This window comes from Anolis sagrei, chromosome 2, assembly GCF_037176765.1.
Source record: "Anolis sagrei isolate rAnoSag1 chromosome 2, rAnoSag1.mat, whole genome shotgun sequence".
Classification (NCBI taxonomy): Eukaryota; Metazoa; Chordata; class Lepidosauria; order Squamata; family Dactyloidae; genus Anolis; species Anolis sagrei.
The window spans coordinates 181,067,970-181,088,039 of NC_090022.1; the positions used below are offsets into that span (position 1 = coordinate 181,067,970).

The 20,070-nt window shown below is 40.9% G+C and overlaps 1 protein-coding gene across 2 annotated transcripts in view; it reads right to left on the reverse strand.

Moving 5' to 3' along the window:
- PRKCA (protein kinase C alpha) overlaps nucleotides 1–20,070 on the reverse strand; it is a 266,698-nt gene that overhangs the window by 36,027 nt on the left and 210,601 nt on the right. Inside the window, exon 9 of one of the 2 annotated variants that reach the window (XM_067464221.1) lies at nucleotides 11,479–11,508. The exons of the other annotated variant lie outside the window; for it this stretch is intronic. Within the exon in view, the coding sequence (XP_067320322.1) occupies nucleotides 11,479–11,508 (30 nt within the window). The remainder of the gene's footprint in view (nucleotides 1–11,478; nucleotides 11,509–20,070) is intronic. 2 annotated transcript variants of the gene reach the window in all.

Genomic DNA, 20,070 nt, shown 5'->3' on the forward strand with positions numbered 1-20,070 from the left:
ACACGGCAGTTTAATAAGCATTAGTTCCAGCACTCAGAGAAGAAAACCAACAACAAGACATGCACGTTGTCTTACTTTCTTTGGTTTGGACGCACCTTATCTCGGACCTTCCTTTTATCCTGTAACCGCAGGCAAGATGCACTTTACACATTTCAAAGGCAATTGCGTAAGATGATAGACAAAATCTTTCTACCTGTCAGTGGGTATATCTTCTTGCAGTTCTTATGTATTTCCCTGTAAATGCTATATGGAAACTGTGCAACTCTTATTTTCTTCATAGATGGAAACATACATGCAAGATATGATTGCAAATAATGTGTCTCCGCAACTTTCATCATGTTTCATCATTCATTATGCTGATTAATGTTGATCCGAGATGTAGTCCAACAATACATAGAATCAATGAGTTGGAAGAGACCTCATGGGCCATCCAGTCCAACCCCCTGCCAAGATGGCTGGATGGCCAAGATGGCTGGATGGCCAAGATGGCTGGATGGCCAAGATGGCTGGATGGCCAAGATGGCTGGATGGCCATCTGTTGGAGGTGTTTTGAATGCAATTCACATGCAAATCGCATTCAAAACACTTAGAATCATAGAATCATAGAGTTGGAAGAGACCTCATGGACCATCCAGTCCAACCCCCTGCCAAGAAGCAGAAATATTGCATTCAAATCACCCCTGACAGATGGCCATGCAGCCTCTGTTTAAAAGCCTCCAAAGAAGGAGTCTCCACCATACTCCGGGGCAGAGAGTTCCACTTCTGAACAGCTCTCACAGTCAGGAGGTTCTTCCGAATGTTCAGATGGAATCTCCTTTCTTGTAGCTTGAAGCCGAAAACAAGCTTGCTCCCTCCTCCCTATGACTTCTTCTCACATATTTATACACGACTATCATGTCTCCTCTCTGCATCTTCTCTTCTTCAGGCTAAACATGCTCAGTTCTTTAAGCCACTCCTCATAGGGCTTAAAGGAGTAAGAGGATTTGTCATAGAGCTCTCTTTCTTGGGGTCCTTCCAGACAGGCCCTATATCCCAGGTTTTCAGTTTATCCCAGATTATCTGGCAGTGCAGACTCATATAATCCAGTTTAAAGCAGAAAACCTGGGATTGCATCCTGGGATATAGACCCTGTCTGGAAGGGCTCTTGGTCTTAAATGTCAGACAGTTGCAAACAGCTATGTCTACCTTATGACAGATCTGCAGGAATGTTTTTACGAACTATATATGTAAGTGGGTTGTTGTAGGTTTTTTTGGGCTATATGGCCATGTTCTAGAGGCATTCTCTCCTGACGTTTCGCCTGCATCTATGGTAAGCATCCTTAGAGGTAGTGAGGTGCTTGCCATAGATGCAGGCGAAATATCAGGAGAGAATGCCTCTAGAACATGGCCATATAGCCCAAAAAAACTACAACAACCAAGTGATTCCAGCCAAAAAAGCCTTCGACAATATATATATATGTAAGGAAAACTACATATAAAGACTGAAAACGTATTACTTGCTCTAAGATTTGTTTAAACCTTGTTTCTGTAGAAAAGCCATAAAAATGTCAGTATTGCACCATTTGTCACCAAGAAAGGCTAGGGGACTAGCATAATTGTTGGCACATGTGGCCCTAGAGACAAATTAGCTGGCACAGCATGTGTTCACCTTGGTCTATAATTACCATTTCCCTCCTACTGATGAATCAAGAAATTATTCCTGCCAGATCAGCTAATGCCTGGGAATAAGTTAATTTGGTAGCATAAGGAAAGCCCACTCAGTCTCACATATTCCAGTAACGGCTCTGCAAAAAGAAATAACACCAGCCCCCATGACCTATATTTCAATAAACAGCTTTGATTTTTGTTGCAGCTAATATCTATACTTCTATAGGTTTAACAGTAAGCCATAAATCCACAAATACCTATTGGCTGAGGCTGAAATTATTTTCATACTGGACTATGAATCATGTTGCCTGCCAGATGTTGAACTCTACTTTTAGCAGCTCTAGCCAGCATAACCATTGGTGAGGAATGTTTTGAGTTCCAGTCAACAACATCTGGAGGGCTTCAGGATGCCCAGGTAGACCCTACCAGTTCCCATGCTGCCAGAAAGAGGGGACCTACATGGGTCATGTAAATATTATTCTTCACAGTTATCAGAATTCAGAGTAACCTTCAAGCAGATTATTCAGAGTTGTTTTGAGGCAAAGAGTTAACACAACCAACGAATACATATTATTCTCTCAATACACAATTGCCTTACTTGATTTATACTCCACACTCATTTCTATACAAAATAGTCTGGATCCAAGTGCTTTACTTCCAGGCTATCTCTTGAGACTACAGCGCGATGTGGGTTTTCAAAGACTGGTTTGTGTAGTAGTTATGATGCCCTTTTGGACATCACAACAAACACTGCATACTAAAAACTAGGAAGTAAAGAAAGAGTACATGCGTAAGAGTGATGTATGAAAACACTTGAGTTTGGCCTTAATTTTGCACTCAGCCAATGAATCACATAATAAGAAACCTGAAGTAGCCACTTGTGCTGCCACTAGCTCTTTAGATAGCTGCAGTTGCAGCCCCTAAAGCTGAGCAAACTGGCAGGGACAACAGGTATTATGTGTGGGTTTTGACAGAAGAGACAACATAAGATGAATTAATGTCTCTTAGGCTACAACTCCCAAGTCTTATGCAAGAGTTTGTTGGGTTAAGGCTGTTGTGATGACTGGGGTAAGCCTATGTTTATATGAGCTGGGGTGGGCATGATTATGTGCTCCTCGGTGTCCTATTGTGTTTCATTAAGCTTTTGTCTGTTGGGTTAATGCTGACTATGTGAGCTAGATTGAGTGGAGTCTTGCTTGTGAGTTTGTGAAACTCTTGTTACTCTTCCATTGGCCTTTTTGTGTGTAGGCTCAGATCCTCTGCCTGAACACATAGCCGGGGGGGGGGGGGGGGGGAGGCACCTGCTGAAAGGAAATGAGTCAAACTTGGTTAGGAAAGTAGTTAACAGCCACTATATAGCTGCAGTCACAGTCCCTGGAGCTAATCCTCTAAAACAGAGGTCTTCAAACTAAGGCCCAGGGGCCGGATACGGCCCTCCAAGGTCATTTACCCGTCCCTCGCTCAGGGTCAACCTAAGTCTGAAACGACTTGAAAGCACACAACAACAACAACAACAATCCTATCTCACCAGCCAAAAGCAGGCCCACACTTCCCACTGAAATACTAATAAGCTTATATGTGTTAAAATTGTTCTTCATTTTAATTATTGTATTGTTTTAAAGTGTTTTTGCACTACAAATAAGATATGTGCAATGTACATAGGAATTCATTCATGTTTTTTTCAAATTATAATCCGGCCCTCCAACAGTTTGAGGGACTGTGTCCTGGCCCTCTGTTTAAAAAGTTTGAGGACCCCTGGATTAGAGAGTTGGGCCAAAACTTAACAAAATGAATTTCAACAGGGAGAAATGCAAGGTACTACACATAGGCACAAAAAGAGAAAGAAAGAAAAGGAAGAAGAAAAAATTGCACAGATAGGATAGGTGATATCTGAAGCTTGACAATAGTGAAAGGGAACTAGGAGTCTTGGTAGACCGTAAGCTGAAAATGAGGCAACAGTGTGATGTAGCAACTACAAAGCCAATGTGATTCTAAAGCAGCATCAATAGGAATATAGTGTTTAGATCAAGGGAATTCATGGTCCCACTCTATTCTACTTTGGTCAGACCTCACCTGGAATATCTCTGTGTCCCGTTCTGGCACCACAATTCAAGAAGGTTATTGACAAGCTGGAATGTGTCTAGAGTTGGGTGACCAAAATGATCAAAGTTCTGGAAGCCAAACTATATGAGGAGACCTTAGGGAGCTAGGTATATTTAGCTTAGAGAAGAGAAGGTTGAGAAGGAACATGATAGTCATGCTTAAATGTTTGGAAGGATGTCACATTTAGGAGCGGGGTCAAGCTTGTTTTCTGCTGCTCTAGTGACTAGGACATGGAGCAACAGATCCAAATTACAAGTAAAACCATTCCACCTAAACACTGAGAAGAGCTTCATGACTGTAAAAGGTGTTCAACATGCTACCTTGGAGCATGGTGGTGTTTCCTTCTCTCCAGAGATTTTAAAGCAACAGATGGATGGCTATCTGTTGAGAGTCATTTCATTGTGTATTCCTGAATGGCAGAAAGTGGTTAGACTAGATAGCCCTTTGGTTTCTTCCAACTCTGTGATTCTATACTGTTCTACTTTTTACTGTTTAAGTAGTAGTGTGGCTATTATGTAGTCTTCATTCAAAAAGACATCTCTTGAGACTACAATGAGTGTTGCGCCTATTATAGCAACACTCATAAGAAGATCTCTAAGCAACTCTCTAGCTTGACAAGCAGAAAGCACATTTAATTTATATTGCGTGTAATATAACTCAATGGACACATGAGTCTATGACCTCTTTAGTCCTCTTTTTGTGTTTTTATCCCTTTCAAAAATATCTTCAGAAGCTGATCTGTGTAAGTGGTCTTCCTGCATAACACATGTCTCTGCAGCTCATTTACAAATTTCTACTCTGGGAAAACAGGGCAGATATAAATAGCGTAAGAGCAATGAAGCTTTAGAGGAAAGTAGAACTGCACCATATTCTTATGGTTTAAAAAAGCGAAAGTCGTAGTTTCCATTGGGTGTGTGTAGAAAAGAGAGATTAACATATATTCACAGAAAGAGCTAACTGCACACTCACAGATCTAAAATCCTTAAACGATTAAGACAAATTCACAAAAAGCTTCAAAAACCAGAAATATAGAATAATGAATGTTGTAAACAGTAAAGTTGCAAATGTGCTGTGCTCATTTTCAGATTATGCTCTATAAACAGTAATCATAATGTTGGAATTTTGACTATGACAGGCTTTGGACTGGGTCGTCGGTTGCTAAATCAGACTTTTATTAGGCCACATGATAATGAAGGAGGCATAAGCCTAAGAAACATTAAAAAATTAAAAGCTTTAACTGAAATGTTAGTATAGAGGTCATACAAAGTTCAAGGTTTTGGCTTTTCGAAAAGTCACTATATTAGCGAGTTTACATAGGAAGTTGGTTTGTGGTTAAGTGCAAAGTTTGCAGGTGCGAAAAGGTACTTTCAATCAAGAGGTTGAGGGGAGAGGAACAGTAAAGGTCAAAGTACTTTCCATGACAAAAATATTCTTGTTTACCTGAGGGTATATAAAAGTTTGCAAAAACAGAGGAGGGTGCGGCAGTCTGTGGGAGCACTTGTAGAAGTGCTGTCTGTTCGCCTCATGCTGATCAGCTTGAATAAACGGTGTCTTACCTGAACCTATTGGACTCTGTGGACTTCTTCAAAAAGGGACCCCGCACCCTAAACCCGTGATTCCTTACAATATTAATAATGTTTTCAGTTTTTTTTAATCTAATGTTTTATCTTTTGTATAATGTTGTACATAATGTGTTGTATGTTGCCGGCATTGAATTGCTGCCATTGTAAGCCCTGAGTCCCCCTTCGGGGGTTGAGAAGGATGAGGTAGAAATGTTGGAAATAAATAAATAAATAAATAAATAAATAAATAAATAAATATCAAACGTTATTGTTTAACTGCAAATAAACTATAGTATTAAAACCATTTTATACCAATGCATCAGAAGAGTGTAATTTAGTATGCCATTAGAAACCTTTGCAGTCAGTTGCTAAAAGCTTTCCAAAACTGAAAAGTTTTCTGTTGCTGACAAAAGGGTAGCACTTAAGGCAATGGTTCTCAAACTGTGGATCCCCAGGTGTTTTGGCCTACAGCTCCCAGAAATCCCAGCCAGTTTACCAGCTGTTAGGATTTCTGGGAGCGGAAGGCCAACACATCATGGGACCCACAGGTTGAGAACCATTGACTTAAGGGAAGGGCAACCTAAGCCTCCCCAGGGAAGACACTCCAGAGGATTAGCAAAAGGCAACAGATCTTTCCCTACTTTAAAAAGAGTGGGAGACTGGTGTGTGAAGGATTATGAGTGCTCACTTCATAAGCCAAATTGTCAATATCATTATACTGGGCAATGCTGGGAAAGTTTTTTTTTAATTATTAAATACATAATTAAAATTCTTAATAACATGGTACATTTGTACAAATATCTCAACCGCATCCCCAGTATCAGTTTTATGATTATCATTAGTGTTCTAGTCTAATTCCGAAAGGAACACTTGGCAGCAAAAACCGTTTGTTTTGCTCTATTATAGTAAAGCACTACTGCCCTCCTGTGGATTGCAAATTGCAAATGAAAGATAGTATCAAGTGGATGCAGCTACTTGTTTTAAAATGACACATATATGCTTACACAGTCTAGTTGAGCTTTTTACATTTATTTATTTTCTTGCAGTTGTGCAAAGCATAAGGTAGAAAACTATATGAGTCCGAAGCACAGCAAAAATACTATCCATCATGAAATTGAAAGATACAGAGTTGTTTCATTAGCACAGTGTTTCTCAACCTGGGGGTCGAGACCCCTGTGGGGGTTGCGAGGGGGTGTCAGAGGGGTCACCAAACATAGTATTTTCTCTTTGTCATGGGTGTTCTGCGTGGGAAGTTTGGTCCAATTCTATCATTGGTAGGGTTCAGAATGCTATTTCATTGTGGGTGAACTATGAATCCCAACTACTACAACTCCCAAATGGCAAGGTCTATTTTCTCCAAACTCTACCAGTGTCCACATGTGGGCATATTGATTATCTGTGCCAAGTTTGATCCAGATCCATCATTGCTTGAATCCACAGTGTTCTCTGGATGTAGGTGAACTACAGCTCCAAAAACTCAAGGTCAGTGTCCACCAGACTCTCCCAGTATTTCTCTTGGCCATGGGAATTCCGTGTGCCAAGGTTGATTCAATTCCATCATTGGTGGAGTTCAAAAGGCTCTTTGATTTTAGGTGAACTATAAATCCCAGCAACTCCACATTCCCAAATGACAAAATCAATCCCCTCCAACCCCACCAGTATTCAAATGTGGGCATATTGGATATTTGTGCCAAATTTGGTCCAGTGAATGAAAATACATCCTGCATATCAGATATTTATATTACGATTTATAACAGTAGCAGAATTAAAGAAGTAGCAACGAAAATAACATTATGGTTGGGGGTCACCACAACGTGAGGACCTGTACTAAGGGGTCGCAGCATTAGGAAGGTTGAGAACCACTGCATTAGCAGAACAGTCAGCCCTCCACATACACTGGGATTAGGGAGCATATGACTCCTGTGTAAGTGGATAAGCCACACATTTAAAATGGCTATATTTTATACTTAAGACAACACTTCTCTATGAATGTCTAGGTTCTCTAGTATGACTCTATGGTCAACTTCAAATGGACAGTGACCCCATTGGAAGAACTAGAGATTCCTAGAGATGTGTTCTCTCTGGGAATCTCAAGGTACTACTCATCCTCCTCGTTATTATATTTATTTATACTCTGCTTTACCTCTTCTGAAGGAAACTCAAAGTGGCTTAACATAAAAGCATTAGCATACACTTTAAAATATACAATAATGCAAACAGAATTAAATATAAACAGTATTTTAAAGCATGTTCAAAGTTTAAAACCACAGCACCCCTGAATTGATCTTTAAAACCGTCTTCTTTGAAAGCCTGTCTGAAAATAAAGGTTTCCGCTTGCACTGGAAAGACAATGGGGAGGGGGCTATTCTGGCTTCCTGGGAAAAAGGGAGTTCCAGAGTCGAGGAGCAGACACCGAGAAAGAAGGCCTGCTCTCTCGTTCCTAACAACCAACTTAGCTTGAGATTGAGATGGGACTGAGAGAAGGGCCTCTCCTGAAGATCTCTGGGCTCGGACAGGTTCGTACAAGGGGATGCAATCAGCAGATAGCCTGGGCCTGAAGCGTCTGGGGCAGGGGTGATCAAACTTTTTTAAATAGAGGGCCAGGTCACAGTCCCTCAAACTGTTGGAGGGCCAGATTATAATTTGAAAAAAAAAAAGAATGAATTCCTATGCACACTGCACATATCTTATTTGTAGTGCAAAAACACTTAAAAACAATATAACAATTAAAATGAAGAACAATTTTAACAAATATAAACTTATTAGTATTTCAATGGGAAGTGTGGGCCTGCTTTGTGCTCATGAGATAGGGTGGTTGTTATTGTTGTTGTTGTTGTTGTGTGCTTTCAAGTATTTTCAGACTTATGTTGACCCTGAGCAAGGGCCAGCTAAATGACCTTGGAGGGTCATATCCGGCCCTCGGCCCTTAGTTTGAGGACCCCTGGTCTAGGGTTTAAAGGTCATAACCAGCACTTTGTCCTGGAGGCCACCGGTGGGCTTAGCTGCCGACTCTGGTGTCCCTGGAGGGCAAAGCTGCAGGAAAGCAGACAGATAGATGGCCTTCTCATCTCTGGACCCAAGGCCTCTGCACGAAGGTGTGCCACCCCCCGCCTTTGACCTTTTTGAAGGGAGACGATCAGGGCAGAAAGATGGTTGAGAGATGAGGAACCCTTCTCTTTCTCTCTTTGGAGGTGGCTATGATAAGGAAACAACGAGACAAGAAGACGTCTTGTGTGCCAGGAGCAATGGAGAGCTGCCACCTAACACTCCTGATACACAGGGCTTCCTCCCATCTCTCACCACTTGTTGCTGTTGTCTCCCCCCCCCCCCCCCCGCACCAAGATGACAACCCCATATGACCACCCAGGGGGTGTGGGAATCTGTCACTCTATGCCCTGCACCTTCCTGGCTTCCCCCGCCCCATCATACAGGGAAAAGCCTTAATAAGCAACCTGTTTTTCCTTATGGAAAGACGAAAAGCTTTCCATCATGAGCCACCAGCTTCTTTTTAGCAGTGACAGGAGGTTTTTTCCAGTTCGGCCATGAAGCCACCCCAGAAGTAATGTGTGTGATGGGAGCCACACCCTGAAAAACCCTGTTGCGGACACCCAAAAAGAAGCCTGTGTGAAGAGGTTCTTGTAGGATAAAATCAATTCCTGTAAATTAATCTTCAGAACCACCTTTAATGATGCTGATGATTTCCAATGCCCTCCCAGAAAACGTATAATTAATTAAACTGCTTTGCTGATTGTTTTGTTTATCTTTCATTCATTTTGAGGGGAAAAACTGGCTAAAAGTAAAAACATAGTGGAGATAAATTGAATTGGCTGATTCACATTTGGTGTGAAAATGCCACAGAAGAGAGAAAAGCAAGGAAATCCCTGTCTTTCCCCCCCAAAAAACTATCACTTGTTTTTTGGGAAAAAAATTAATTCAGTAATCCGCAGCTTGGGTGTCCTCCTAGATTCAGCACTAATGCTTGAAGCTCAGGCGTCGGCGGTGGCTGGGAGGGCCTTCGCACAATTGAAGCTTGTGCGCCAGCTGCGGCTGTACCTTGTGAAGTCGGATTTGGTCACGGTGATCCACACCTTAGTTACCTCTAGATTGGACTATTGCAATGCACCCTACATGGGGCTGCCCTTGAAGGCAGTCCGGAAATTCCAACTGGTCCAAGGAGCGGCAGCCAGACTACTAACTGGTGCAAGCTACAGGAAGCAGTCAACCCCCCTGTTTAAGGAGCTCCACTGACTGCCATTTATTTTCAAGACCCAGTTCAAGGTGCAGGTTTTGACCTACAATGCCCTAAACGGTTTGGGACCTGCCTACCTGCGCAACCGCATTTCCATCTAGAAACCAACGCGACCTCTTCGATCTTCCAGTGAGTCCCTTCTCTCGCTCCCGCCTTCATCGCAAGCTCGACTTGTGGGAACGAGAGAGAGGTCCTTCTCTGTGGTGGCCCCTCAGCTCTGGAATTTGCTCCCCAGAGATATTAGGCAAGCCCCCACTCTGGAAATCTTTAGGAGGAGCCTGAAAACTTGGCTGTTCCAATGTGCCTTCAATGACTGTATGATAATCCCTGACCAAACTCGGCATAAAATGTTCTCAGAAGTACTTTATTCTCTGGTTTGTGCAATGAACTCTTACCTTATCCCCCGGATCCCCTTCCTGATATTTTACACTGCCCTATCTCCCAGTGTTTTAAAATTTTAATCTTTGAACTGGCCCTGCCCATTGTGTTCATTTTAGTAGTTTAATGTTTTGATTTTATATTGTTGTGCTTGCTGTACGTTTACATTTTGTATTTTTTTTATTTTATGTGATTTTATTTTCTGATTTTCTGTTGTGTTTTTGTGTTATATTGTGTTTCTGTATTGATGGGTGTGGCCTCATGTAAGCCACCCTGAGTCCCCTTTGGGGAGATGGTGGCAGGGTATAAATAAAGTTTATTTATTTATTTATTATTAATCCAATACATCTTAATAGTTAATTATAACTAATGAGTAACCTAAAAGTTAAGCTGAATCGGAATGCAAGATAAAGATTTAGAATTGAAAGAAACAACATTAACTCCAAAAAGATATATGATTTTAAACCAGTGTTTCTTATAGGTATTTTTTCCAATGCTGATGCCTACTACTGGCATAAACAGGAGAAGGAGTAAAACTTCTCATTATAGAGCTTTTCACAGAACTTGTGACACCGTCCCTCTCTATAATCCCATTTCCACCAATGGAGGGCACTGTCGCCTCATTCCAGCTTCACTTCCAAATGGCTGCCTGAATTGTTCTGTTAAACTCTAAAATAATTTAATTATGTCATGTAGAACAGCATAAATATGTAATTTTAAAATAGAAATGCCATTTAATTGCATGTATTACTAATAAACATGTTCATTATCACAGGCCCCTGCCACTTTTGACAGGTTTTATCCTTGCAGTAACATTTAAGACTGCAGGTGTCCTCAAGCAACCAGGTGTCGATGCCAAGGACAATTTGTGACACCGAAAACCAGCAGTTAAGATTGTACTACAGTAGAGAAGGTATTGGAACAAAACATGCTTCACTGTGTCAAAGAACATTGCATGCAAACCCCTAGCACCTTTCTTTTCCAGGAAAATAATTCCAGAGATTGAAGGATTTGTGAAATAATTACAATGGTTAAGGAAAAATGAATTAGCAAACCAGGCGCTGGAACATCTGTGCAATATTTATGAAACCCAAACACTGTGATGATGATATGTCATACTGCAATAATAAGGCATGCTAAACACAGAATGTGTGACTTCACGGCTAATTCCAGAGAATGTACAATAAAATATCACCAGGACAAAAAAAAAAACAAAACACCAATGCTTCATATCATAAAGATGCACTATTTCAATTTTCAGGGGAAGATAAGACTATATCTGATGACACTAGGGAGCTCTTCGAAGTGAACTTGGCAAAAGAAATTGTGCATCAGCTTGAGACTGCATTAAGGTATACACCAAAATGTTGTATTTCCACTCACCCTGTGGCAAAGCACTTGCAACTACTTTAATAAGATACAGTGCATCTTTAAAAAGGTGACAAAATGGATTGTTATCTGAACCTCAGGAAGTGAAAACAATTCTGGAAGGATATGTTGTGAATGTAAGTGAAAACGGAATACAAAGGAGAAAACTACCTTTAGGAAGTGAATATATATATGGCAGCCCTGGGAAAAAAAGACAGCAAAGGGAGAAAAAACTGCTGTGTTAGTCAAGGGAAAGGCAAAAGAAAGCCATAAACAATTAGTAGCAGAAACAAAGAAACGAATGCAATACAATAATGGCAGCAGCAATATAGGGAGCACACAGACCCAAAAAAATCCTGCAGCAAAAAGCTGCTCAGAGCCAGGGAGAAATTGGGAAAGCGGAAACAGGGGCGGTAAACAGGAGCAGACACAATGCAGGCTATTGCCCTTAAGCAAAAGAAAAAGAAAAAAGTACACCATTAACGAAGGAAGCAAAGCGTCCTCTCTGCATGAGTGTCATTTACCTCACATGACAGTTGGACTCATTGACCAAGACAGGGTTCTTAGGCAATTATTGGGCTGTTATAAAGAATCCATCTGAGAAGATCAATAGATTTATTCAGACTTGCAACAAGAGGAAGTATGAATGAAGGGCTGAAAGGAATAATTACACGTATACCTCAGTTAACAAAGCAGACCTGGGCTTTACTTCTTTAATGTATAGGACAACTGTATTGTGGCAATGCCACATCTGCATTCTTGTCACCCCATTACACTCTGTTTCCTTTGACCAATTTTACAAAAACATATCTGTGTGAATGTATTGTCGAAGGCTTTCATGGCCGGAATCACTGTGTTGTTGTAGGTTTTTTTGGGCTATATGGCCATGTTCTAGAGGCATTCTCTCCTGACGTTTCGCCTGCATCTATGGCAAGCATCCTCAGAAGTAGTGAGGTCTGTTGGAACTAGGAAAAAGGGTTTATATATCTCTGGAATGACCAGGATGGGACAAAGGACTCTTGTCTGCTGGAGCTAGGTGTGAATGTTTCAACTAACCACCTTGATTAGCATTTGATGGCCTGGCAGTGCCTGGGGCAATCTTTCATCGAGAGGTGATTAGATGTCCCTGATTGTTTTCCCTCTGTTCTTTTGCTGTTGTAATTTTAGAGTTTTTTTAATACTGGTAGCCAGATTTTGTTCATTTTCATGGTTTTCTCTTTTCTGTTGAAATTGTCCACATGCTTGTGGATTTCAATGACTTCTCTGTGTAGTCTGACATGGTGGTTGTTAGAGTGGTCCAGCATTTCTGTGTTCTCTAATAATATGCTGTGTCCAGGTTGGTTCATCAGGTGCTCTGCTATGGCTGACTTCTCTGGTTGAAGTAGTCTGCAGTGCCTTTCATGTTCCTTGATTCGTGTTTGGGCAATGCTGCGTTTGGTGGTCTCTATGTAGGCTTGTCCACAGCTGCATGGTATACGGTAGACTCCTGCAGAGGTGAGAGGATCCCTCTTGTCCTTTGCTGAACGTAGCATTTGTTGGATTTTCTTGGTGGGTCTGTAAGTGGTTTGTACGTTGTGTTTCCTCATCAGCTTCCCTATGCGGTCAGTGGTTCCCTTGATGTATGGCAAGAACACATTTCCTCTGGGTGGATCTTTGTCTTGACTCTCGTGGCTTGTTCTCGGTCTTGCAGCTCTTCTGATGTCTGAGATGGAGTATCCATTGGCCTGTAGAGCCCAGTTGAGGTGGTTCAGTTCATCTTGGAGGAGGTGAGGTTCGCTGATTCTTTTTGCACGGTCTGCCAAGGCTTTAATTGTGCTTCTTTTTTGACTTGGGTGATTTCATGGCCTCCACTAGTGATGAATTCACATATAATATTACACAAAATATAGTTTTACAAAGGGTTTATTGATCCAGAAATGCAGAGAAAAAGGAAAATATATTCAATTGTCAGAAGAAAAGATTCCCACCAGAACTGCCATTTGTTGAATGGCAAAGCCAAATTAAGTAGCTCCATTCTACCTAAGAGGGAAGAAAGGCCAACTGGAGGTCCTTTCTGTTCAGTCCAAGTGAGACAAAATTAATTAATTTGGCAACCATTATGTCCATTTCAACAAAACCTACATTAAGAACAGAAACATCTGCTATCTATGTTTTTTTGAGTTCTACATTTGCATTATTTACTCATGGAATCAGCCTTGCTAGTAATGATAATAATAATAGTAATAATAATAATTATTATTTATTTATATACTGCTCCATCCCCCCAAGGGGTCTCAGAGCGGTTCCGAGGTAACATCACAAAACATACAAAGTAAAAAAACAACATAACTATAAGATTAGCAAAACAAAATATAAGCATAAAAGTTATGTGACTTATCCCCTTCTACCTGGCATTGTTGCATGTTATACAGTTTGGGTTGTTGTAGGTTTTTTTGGGCTATATGGTCATGTTCTAAAAGCATCCTAGAATATGGTCATATAGGCATATTGGAAACTAGTTTCCAACAGACCTCACAACCTCTGAGGATGCCCGCCACAGATGCAGGTGAAACGTTGGGAGAAAATGCTTCAAGAACTTGGCCATATAGCCCAAAAAACCTACAACAACCCAGTGATTCCAGCCATGAAAGCCTTCGACAATACATTGTTATACAGTTTGCTTTCCAAAGGACAGGAGAATTAATCTTTAAGATGTATTCATGGCACTTCTGAGTCACTTACCTCTTGTGAGGTGGAAAGTGAGAAGTCTTATTTATAGCAATTATCTGAATAAAGTTGTTCAGTTCTCTTAACATAAACATTGGTTTAGAATTAGAACTAGATCAGACAAATAGAGGCACATCACAAAAATTCTCACTCCTCCCCCCTGAACTGCTTCTTTCCCCAGTATTTGGCTTGCCATATTCCATAGGTACTTTTATGGACAGCAACATACTGACAACAAAGCTACCCCATGTCCTTGCTTTCTTTGTCAGCTGCAGTAAAATGACTCATAGGTCACAACTATCTGTTTTATGTGCCATTCCCTTAATCTCCTAATGAGTGAATTGGTTGAGTGCGACTGATGAAAGCAAAAATAGTGCTTTTGCCCATCATTAATCCCTCTGCCCATTTCATGGTTCAAAAAGACCCAGACTTTGTGTGCATCTGGCTTCGTTGCTCATCTTTTCAATCACATACTACAAATTATCTCCCTGCTATCTATGATCAGCTCAGGGCACTGTACCTGAGAGGCAAAGTAAACAACAGCCAGATATTTCTAGCTCAAGGAAAGAACACACTGGTCTCTTGTCCCTGAAAAAGGGGGCCAAAGGACTTGGGAAGGTTGCAGCCTGTGCCCTCATGGCAAAATGAAGCCCAGCAGTCATAGGAAGAGGAGCTTCAGGGAGTCTGTCCCTATCCTGTAGAGAGAGAACTGGTATCCAACTGCAAACTGCACTGGGATTTTAAAGGGAGTGTAATCTGGAGCTGCCATCAGTCAAGGACCATCAAGTGCCCACTCCCAAGAAGATCATGTCGCTAACAGGGGGTGATGAAAAGCCCATGTGCCCAGGTGCCACTGTTGTTACAGATACCTATTTTGCCCCAGCTTTTCTTTATCCCCAGCTGAATGCATTACAAGTTGTTACTGTGCCTTCTAGTAATTTTCTGATTTATGGCAATCCTATAAATAGGGTTTCTGGCAACATTTGTTCAGAAGAGGCTTGCCTTTGTGTGACTTGCGGAAGGTCACCCAGTGGCTTTTCATGGCCAAGCATGGATCCAAACTCTGGTCTGCAGAGTCCTAGTCCAACACTCAAACCACTACATCGCAATGGCTCTTCAGTTACCAGAGAGATGAACTATAAATGATTCTAGATAGATAATCAATGGGTTGCTGTGAGTTTTCTGGGCTGTATGGCCATGTTTGTTTATTTATTTATTTACAGTATTTATATTCTACCCTTCTCACCCCGCAGGGGACTCAGGGCAGATTACAATGTACATATACATGACAAACATTCAGTGCCATAGACACACAACATATATAGACAGACACTCAGAGGCTATTTAACATTCCAGCTTCTGGCCACCAGGGGAGCTGTTGCTTCACCGTCCGTTCGTGACACTGATGAAGTACTTCCTCATTCTTTGCACACTTCCTGGAGATTTGTATGGCCTCGTAAATCAGTTAAATTAGCCTTACCACATAAGTGGTACCTACATTTCCTACTTGACAGATGCAACTGTCTTTCGGGCTGCAAAGGTCGACAACAAGCTACACAATTTTGGTCAGAAGCTCACTCCGACCCGGCTGGCTTCGAATTCATGACCTTCTGGTCAGTAGTGATCTTAATGCAGCTGACTCCCAGCCAGCTGTGCCACAGTGCCAGTGCGTTCTCTCCTGATGTTTTGACTTATGGCAGAGGTTGTGAGGTCTGTTGGAAACTAGGCCAGTGAGGATCCTCTGAGGATGCCTGCCATAGATGTGGGCGAAACGTCAGGAGAGAATGATTCTGGAACATGACCATACAGCCCGGAAAACTCACAGCAACCCAGTGATTCCAGCCATGAAAGCCTTCAACAACACAGAAAATGACTATATTAAAACTTTGTAAATGCACCAATATATAAAACTATGTGTTGAAAGAGCACACACATGGTTTTATACATTCATTTATTTAACATAAATGCTACTGGGGTATTCTGCTATCACTCACCTATCTTTCTTCCTTCCTGTGGCTACATTTTGCAGGGTTATTTTAATACATTCGATGGTATTTATTTGCATTTGAAACATGTTCTCAGATAAAATATTCTATTCCACCCCCATCTGTTAATAATAGTAAGAAATATATATAAATATACATCATCCTCGATGCAATGCCTTTCTCAAAGGTGAGCTAAATGCTAACAAATCCAAGATTATTTTTTGTTAGAATAAGTATCCCATTATAAGCAGGTCATATCGCTTTTAAAGTTCTAAATACATATTCATTATTCACACAACAATCTAGAATGTAGGCATTAGGAGAAATTGACATGTTATTTGCATCTATTTTTCAAGTAGGAATAATAGCTTTTGCCTTTCTAAAAATAAATATTCTCAGCATTGTTCTGCACAAGCAAAATATACGGGTTTTTTTCCTTAATAAACCAAGAATTCACCTCACGAAAGATTGTCTTTCAATAGCGATCCATACCCATCCAGAATAAATTGTCCCAGTTTAAACTATAAATAACAAAATATCCATTCAGTTCATATAGGATACCTATGCTAATTAAGGATATGTGATTATATTCCTGGCATTGCTATCACACCTGAAAACATTATACAACATCCTAGTGGCCATAGGCAACAATTGTAGTTACGTTTGAGAAATAGAAAATTAAAATGAGTTTTTAAAAAACCTGTAGCTAATTATTAGTTGTTTTCTTATCTCTATTTTTTACATGTGCACTTTTTAGCATTATCTGTTTCATTACAAAGCACAAAGTTATCTTAGAACTGAGGGACCCAATCTGTGGTTTCATTTACCAGTGTCAGAATGAAATTGGCCTCCCTAGGAATTTGCTAGGGTTTCCAGATGATTTTATGCTAGATTTCCATTGGATGACATAGCAAATTTCCAGAGAAGATACCCAGGGAGAATACCTCTCTAGGAACCTTTAGGTCCTCTAGTGCAATGCTGGGGATGTATCTTCTGCAGATACAGGAGGTCTTATACAGGGGGTAATATAATAATGACAATACACTTTATTTATATTCCGCTCTATCTCTCCGAGGGAACTCAGAGCAGATTACAGTGTACACACATATATGCAAACATTAAATGCCTTTTATAAATTAATCAGATGTGTATCTTCTGCAGAGAGAAGGGGTCTTAGGCATATTCTGCTAATACAGGGGGCATATTCAGAGTAGTGAACAGGAGGGAGGAGCAATCCTGCCAGCACATGGGTCAAACCCTTATGCTGGCAGGATTGAAGACCAACAGGTCATAGGTTCCAATCTGGGGGGAGCACGGATGAGCTCCCTCTGTCAGCTCCAGTTCCCCATGCAGGGACATGAGAGAAGCCTCCCACAAGGATGGTAAAACATCAAAACATCCGGGTGTCTCCTGGGCAACATAATTGCAGATGGCCAATTCTCTCACACCAGAAGTGACTTGCAGTTTCTCAAGTCACTCCTGATATGGAAAAAAACAAAACAAAACAGGAGGGATCCTTTAAGTTCAAGGCAGTAACTCAGATGTAGGCTAGACTCATGTTTCAGGAAGATGTACGAAGAGATCTTTGCCAATTTGCCAATGATTTCCCCCAGTTCTGGCTTCTGGTGCACAGGAGTATTTGTTGGTGGTTCAATAAGGCCCACAGCAGTCTACATGTTCTTGCAGACTACCCCTTTTTGAGCCTTTTGGTGTTACTACACCACCTTTGGGGCAGTTTGAAAGACTGTGTACTTATAATCATCTCCCAGTCTTCTCTTTTGGGTCTTTGCTCTAATGGTCATAGTGAGCACAGGAAAATCATGTGCTTATATGTTGTTGCAGCCTATGTAACAGAATCAGAAAGGACAGAATGGCATGGGGTTTCATGCCCATCAGCTGCAAACATCAGAAAACAATCCTTTGATCTTTGATCTTGTTTGGGTTAGACACAACATCAAGTAAGGTGTCAACCTCTCAGAGAGGAAGAGGATGGCCAAGTCAATCAGCAGTATCCCCAGGAGCAGCATTTTCTTCTTCCTTGCAGGAGGTCATGGCCTTCTCCAACTTGGGACCAATTCACACTGCAGATTTACAGTGCTATTTTTCTATTTTTCTTATTTTTCTACAACCTATGGCGTCCTCAACCTGTAGGATTTTTTCCTACTTTAGCCATCATGACCCCAACCTATGACGTCCTCAACTTGTAGGTTTTTTTTCTACTTTAGCCATCATGACCCCAACCTATGACGTCCTCAACTTGTAGGTTTTTTTTTTCTACTTTAGCCATCATAACCCCAACCTATGGCATCCTCAACTTGTGGACGAGAAACTTGAGAACATTGGGGTGGTGGTAGCTTAATGTGGGAGTTGCAAAAATAATGGCAACAGTAAAAGGTTTCTGAACACCACCTAGTGGAGGCTCTGGGGAGGTAGGGTGGGATTTGGAGGGGGGATTCAAATTTTAAAGGCCATTTTAATGTGTTTACTATATTTTAATTTTTTATTTACCACATTGTTATTATTTATTTGGTTTTTAACTTTTGTATTGCTTTTTTTAAACTGTTGATTGTGGATAGATGTTAGCCGCACTGAGTCCCCGTGGGGAGAACAGTTTAAAAAGAGCAATACAAAAATTAAAAAGTTAACTTTTGGCAGTATAGACTAAGATAATGTGGTTCAGATAATGAGGATGTTCGGTTTTGATAACCTGGATTGTCTGGCTGTGTAGAAAAGGTCTGAGTGGATCTGAAAAATCCCAGTTTTTCATAAAGGAGAAAAAATGTGCAGTGCCTAGCTTTTGTGGGGTAACTAAGAATATAGGGTTCCAAGTGTAAATGAAAATGGTAAAATCACAGAACGCGGGAAAAAGGGGATCTCCTACAGTGAAGGCTAAAGATGGCAATGGTGCCAACACCCTCCATAGCCTTTTGCCACCTTTTTTTTGTTTCTAGAAGAATACATGCAGATTTACTTGGTTTCATCCAATTTTTTTCCAGGTCATAGCAACTTGCTTCTCCTCTGTTGAAGAATTTTGATTGAAAAGAGAAAGGAGCCTACCTCACTGCACTGGAAGGATTTCACACTGTGATTCTGTTATACAGAAGGGAATCAATGTCCCTGGTTTAGCAACATGATTTCTGCTAAAACTGTTAAACTCTGAACGGTTTTGTGTATGTCTGCTAGTGTTTTATGCTTGAAGCACAATGCAAAAGAAGACAATAACCTTGTCAAGAGCTATCAGGAAGATAAGTAAGGCAAAAAGCAAACTCTGATGGATCCTTTCTGTAAGTCTGGCTGCTGCTTTTCTGTGAGTTTCCATTCAAGTAAGAACTCTACTAACTTTGGTGCTAATTTCTCTTCTATAAATTGTGCATTGATTAGCAGGAAAGGAGGGTCATCATGTTTTCATGCACATCCCCCCCCCCCCCCCCCCCGCAAAACAGTAGAGATGTCAGCCATTAAGCATGGAACACAAGCTAAATTTATACAGAGAACTTTGGATGTTAGACAGATGAGAAATCAGCTAAACAAATATTAATGTCAAATTGTTCAGTCGCTGTTGTCCTTATTTTTGGAAGCAACTACATGTTCGCTATCAGCTCCAGCTCTCTCAACTGGAGCATTCATGCCTGTCTCAAGTTCTTGTGAAAAGGCCATTTGTCAAGGCCCAGAGAACTATACTCAATATGCAAATGGAGATTGAAATGACTGTACTCCAATCCAGCACGGCAGCCTTGAAATGAGCAACCAATATCAACCACAATCATTTCAATTAGAAGGCTGGAGTGGATGGGAGAGTTCATAGTACTGTGCATGGAAGCAATTGTCCCCAGGAAAATGGCTCACACTCCTCCATTAAAGGCTCTCAGTTGTGAAATGGGAACACAACCTGCGGAACAGCAGTACCCATCAAGATCACCTGTACAAGTACAATTTCCATTAGTCATTCTGACCAATGGACCTATTGACTCTTCAATAAGACTAATGTCTGTTGCAAGGAGACAATATAATATAAATGGAGAAACATATCCATTTAATACCACTTATGGTACGTATTACAAACACAAGGCAG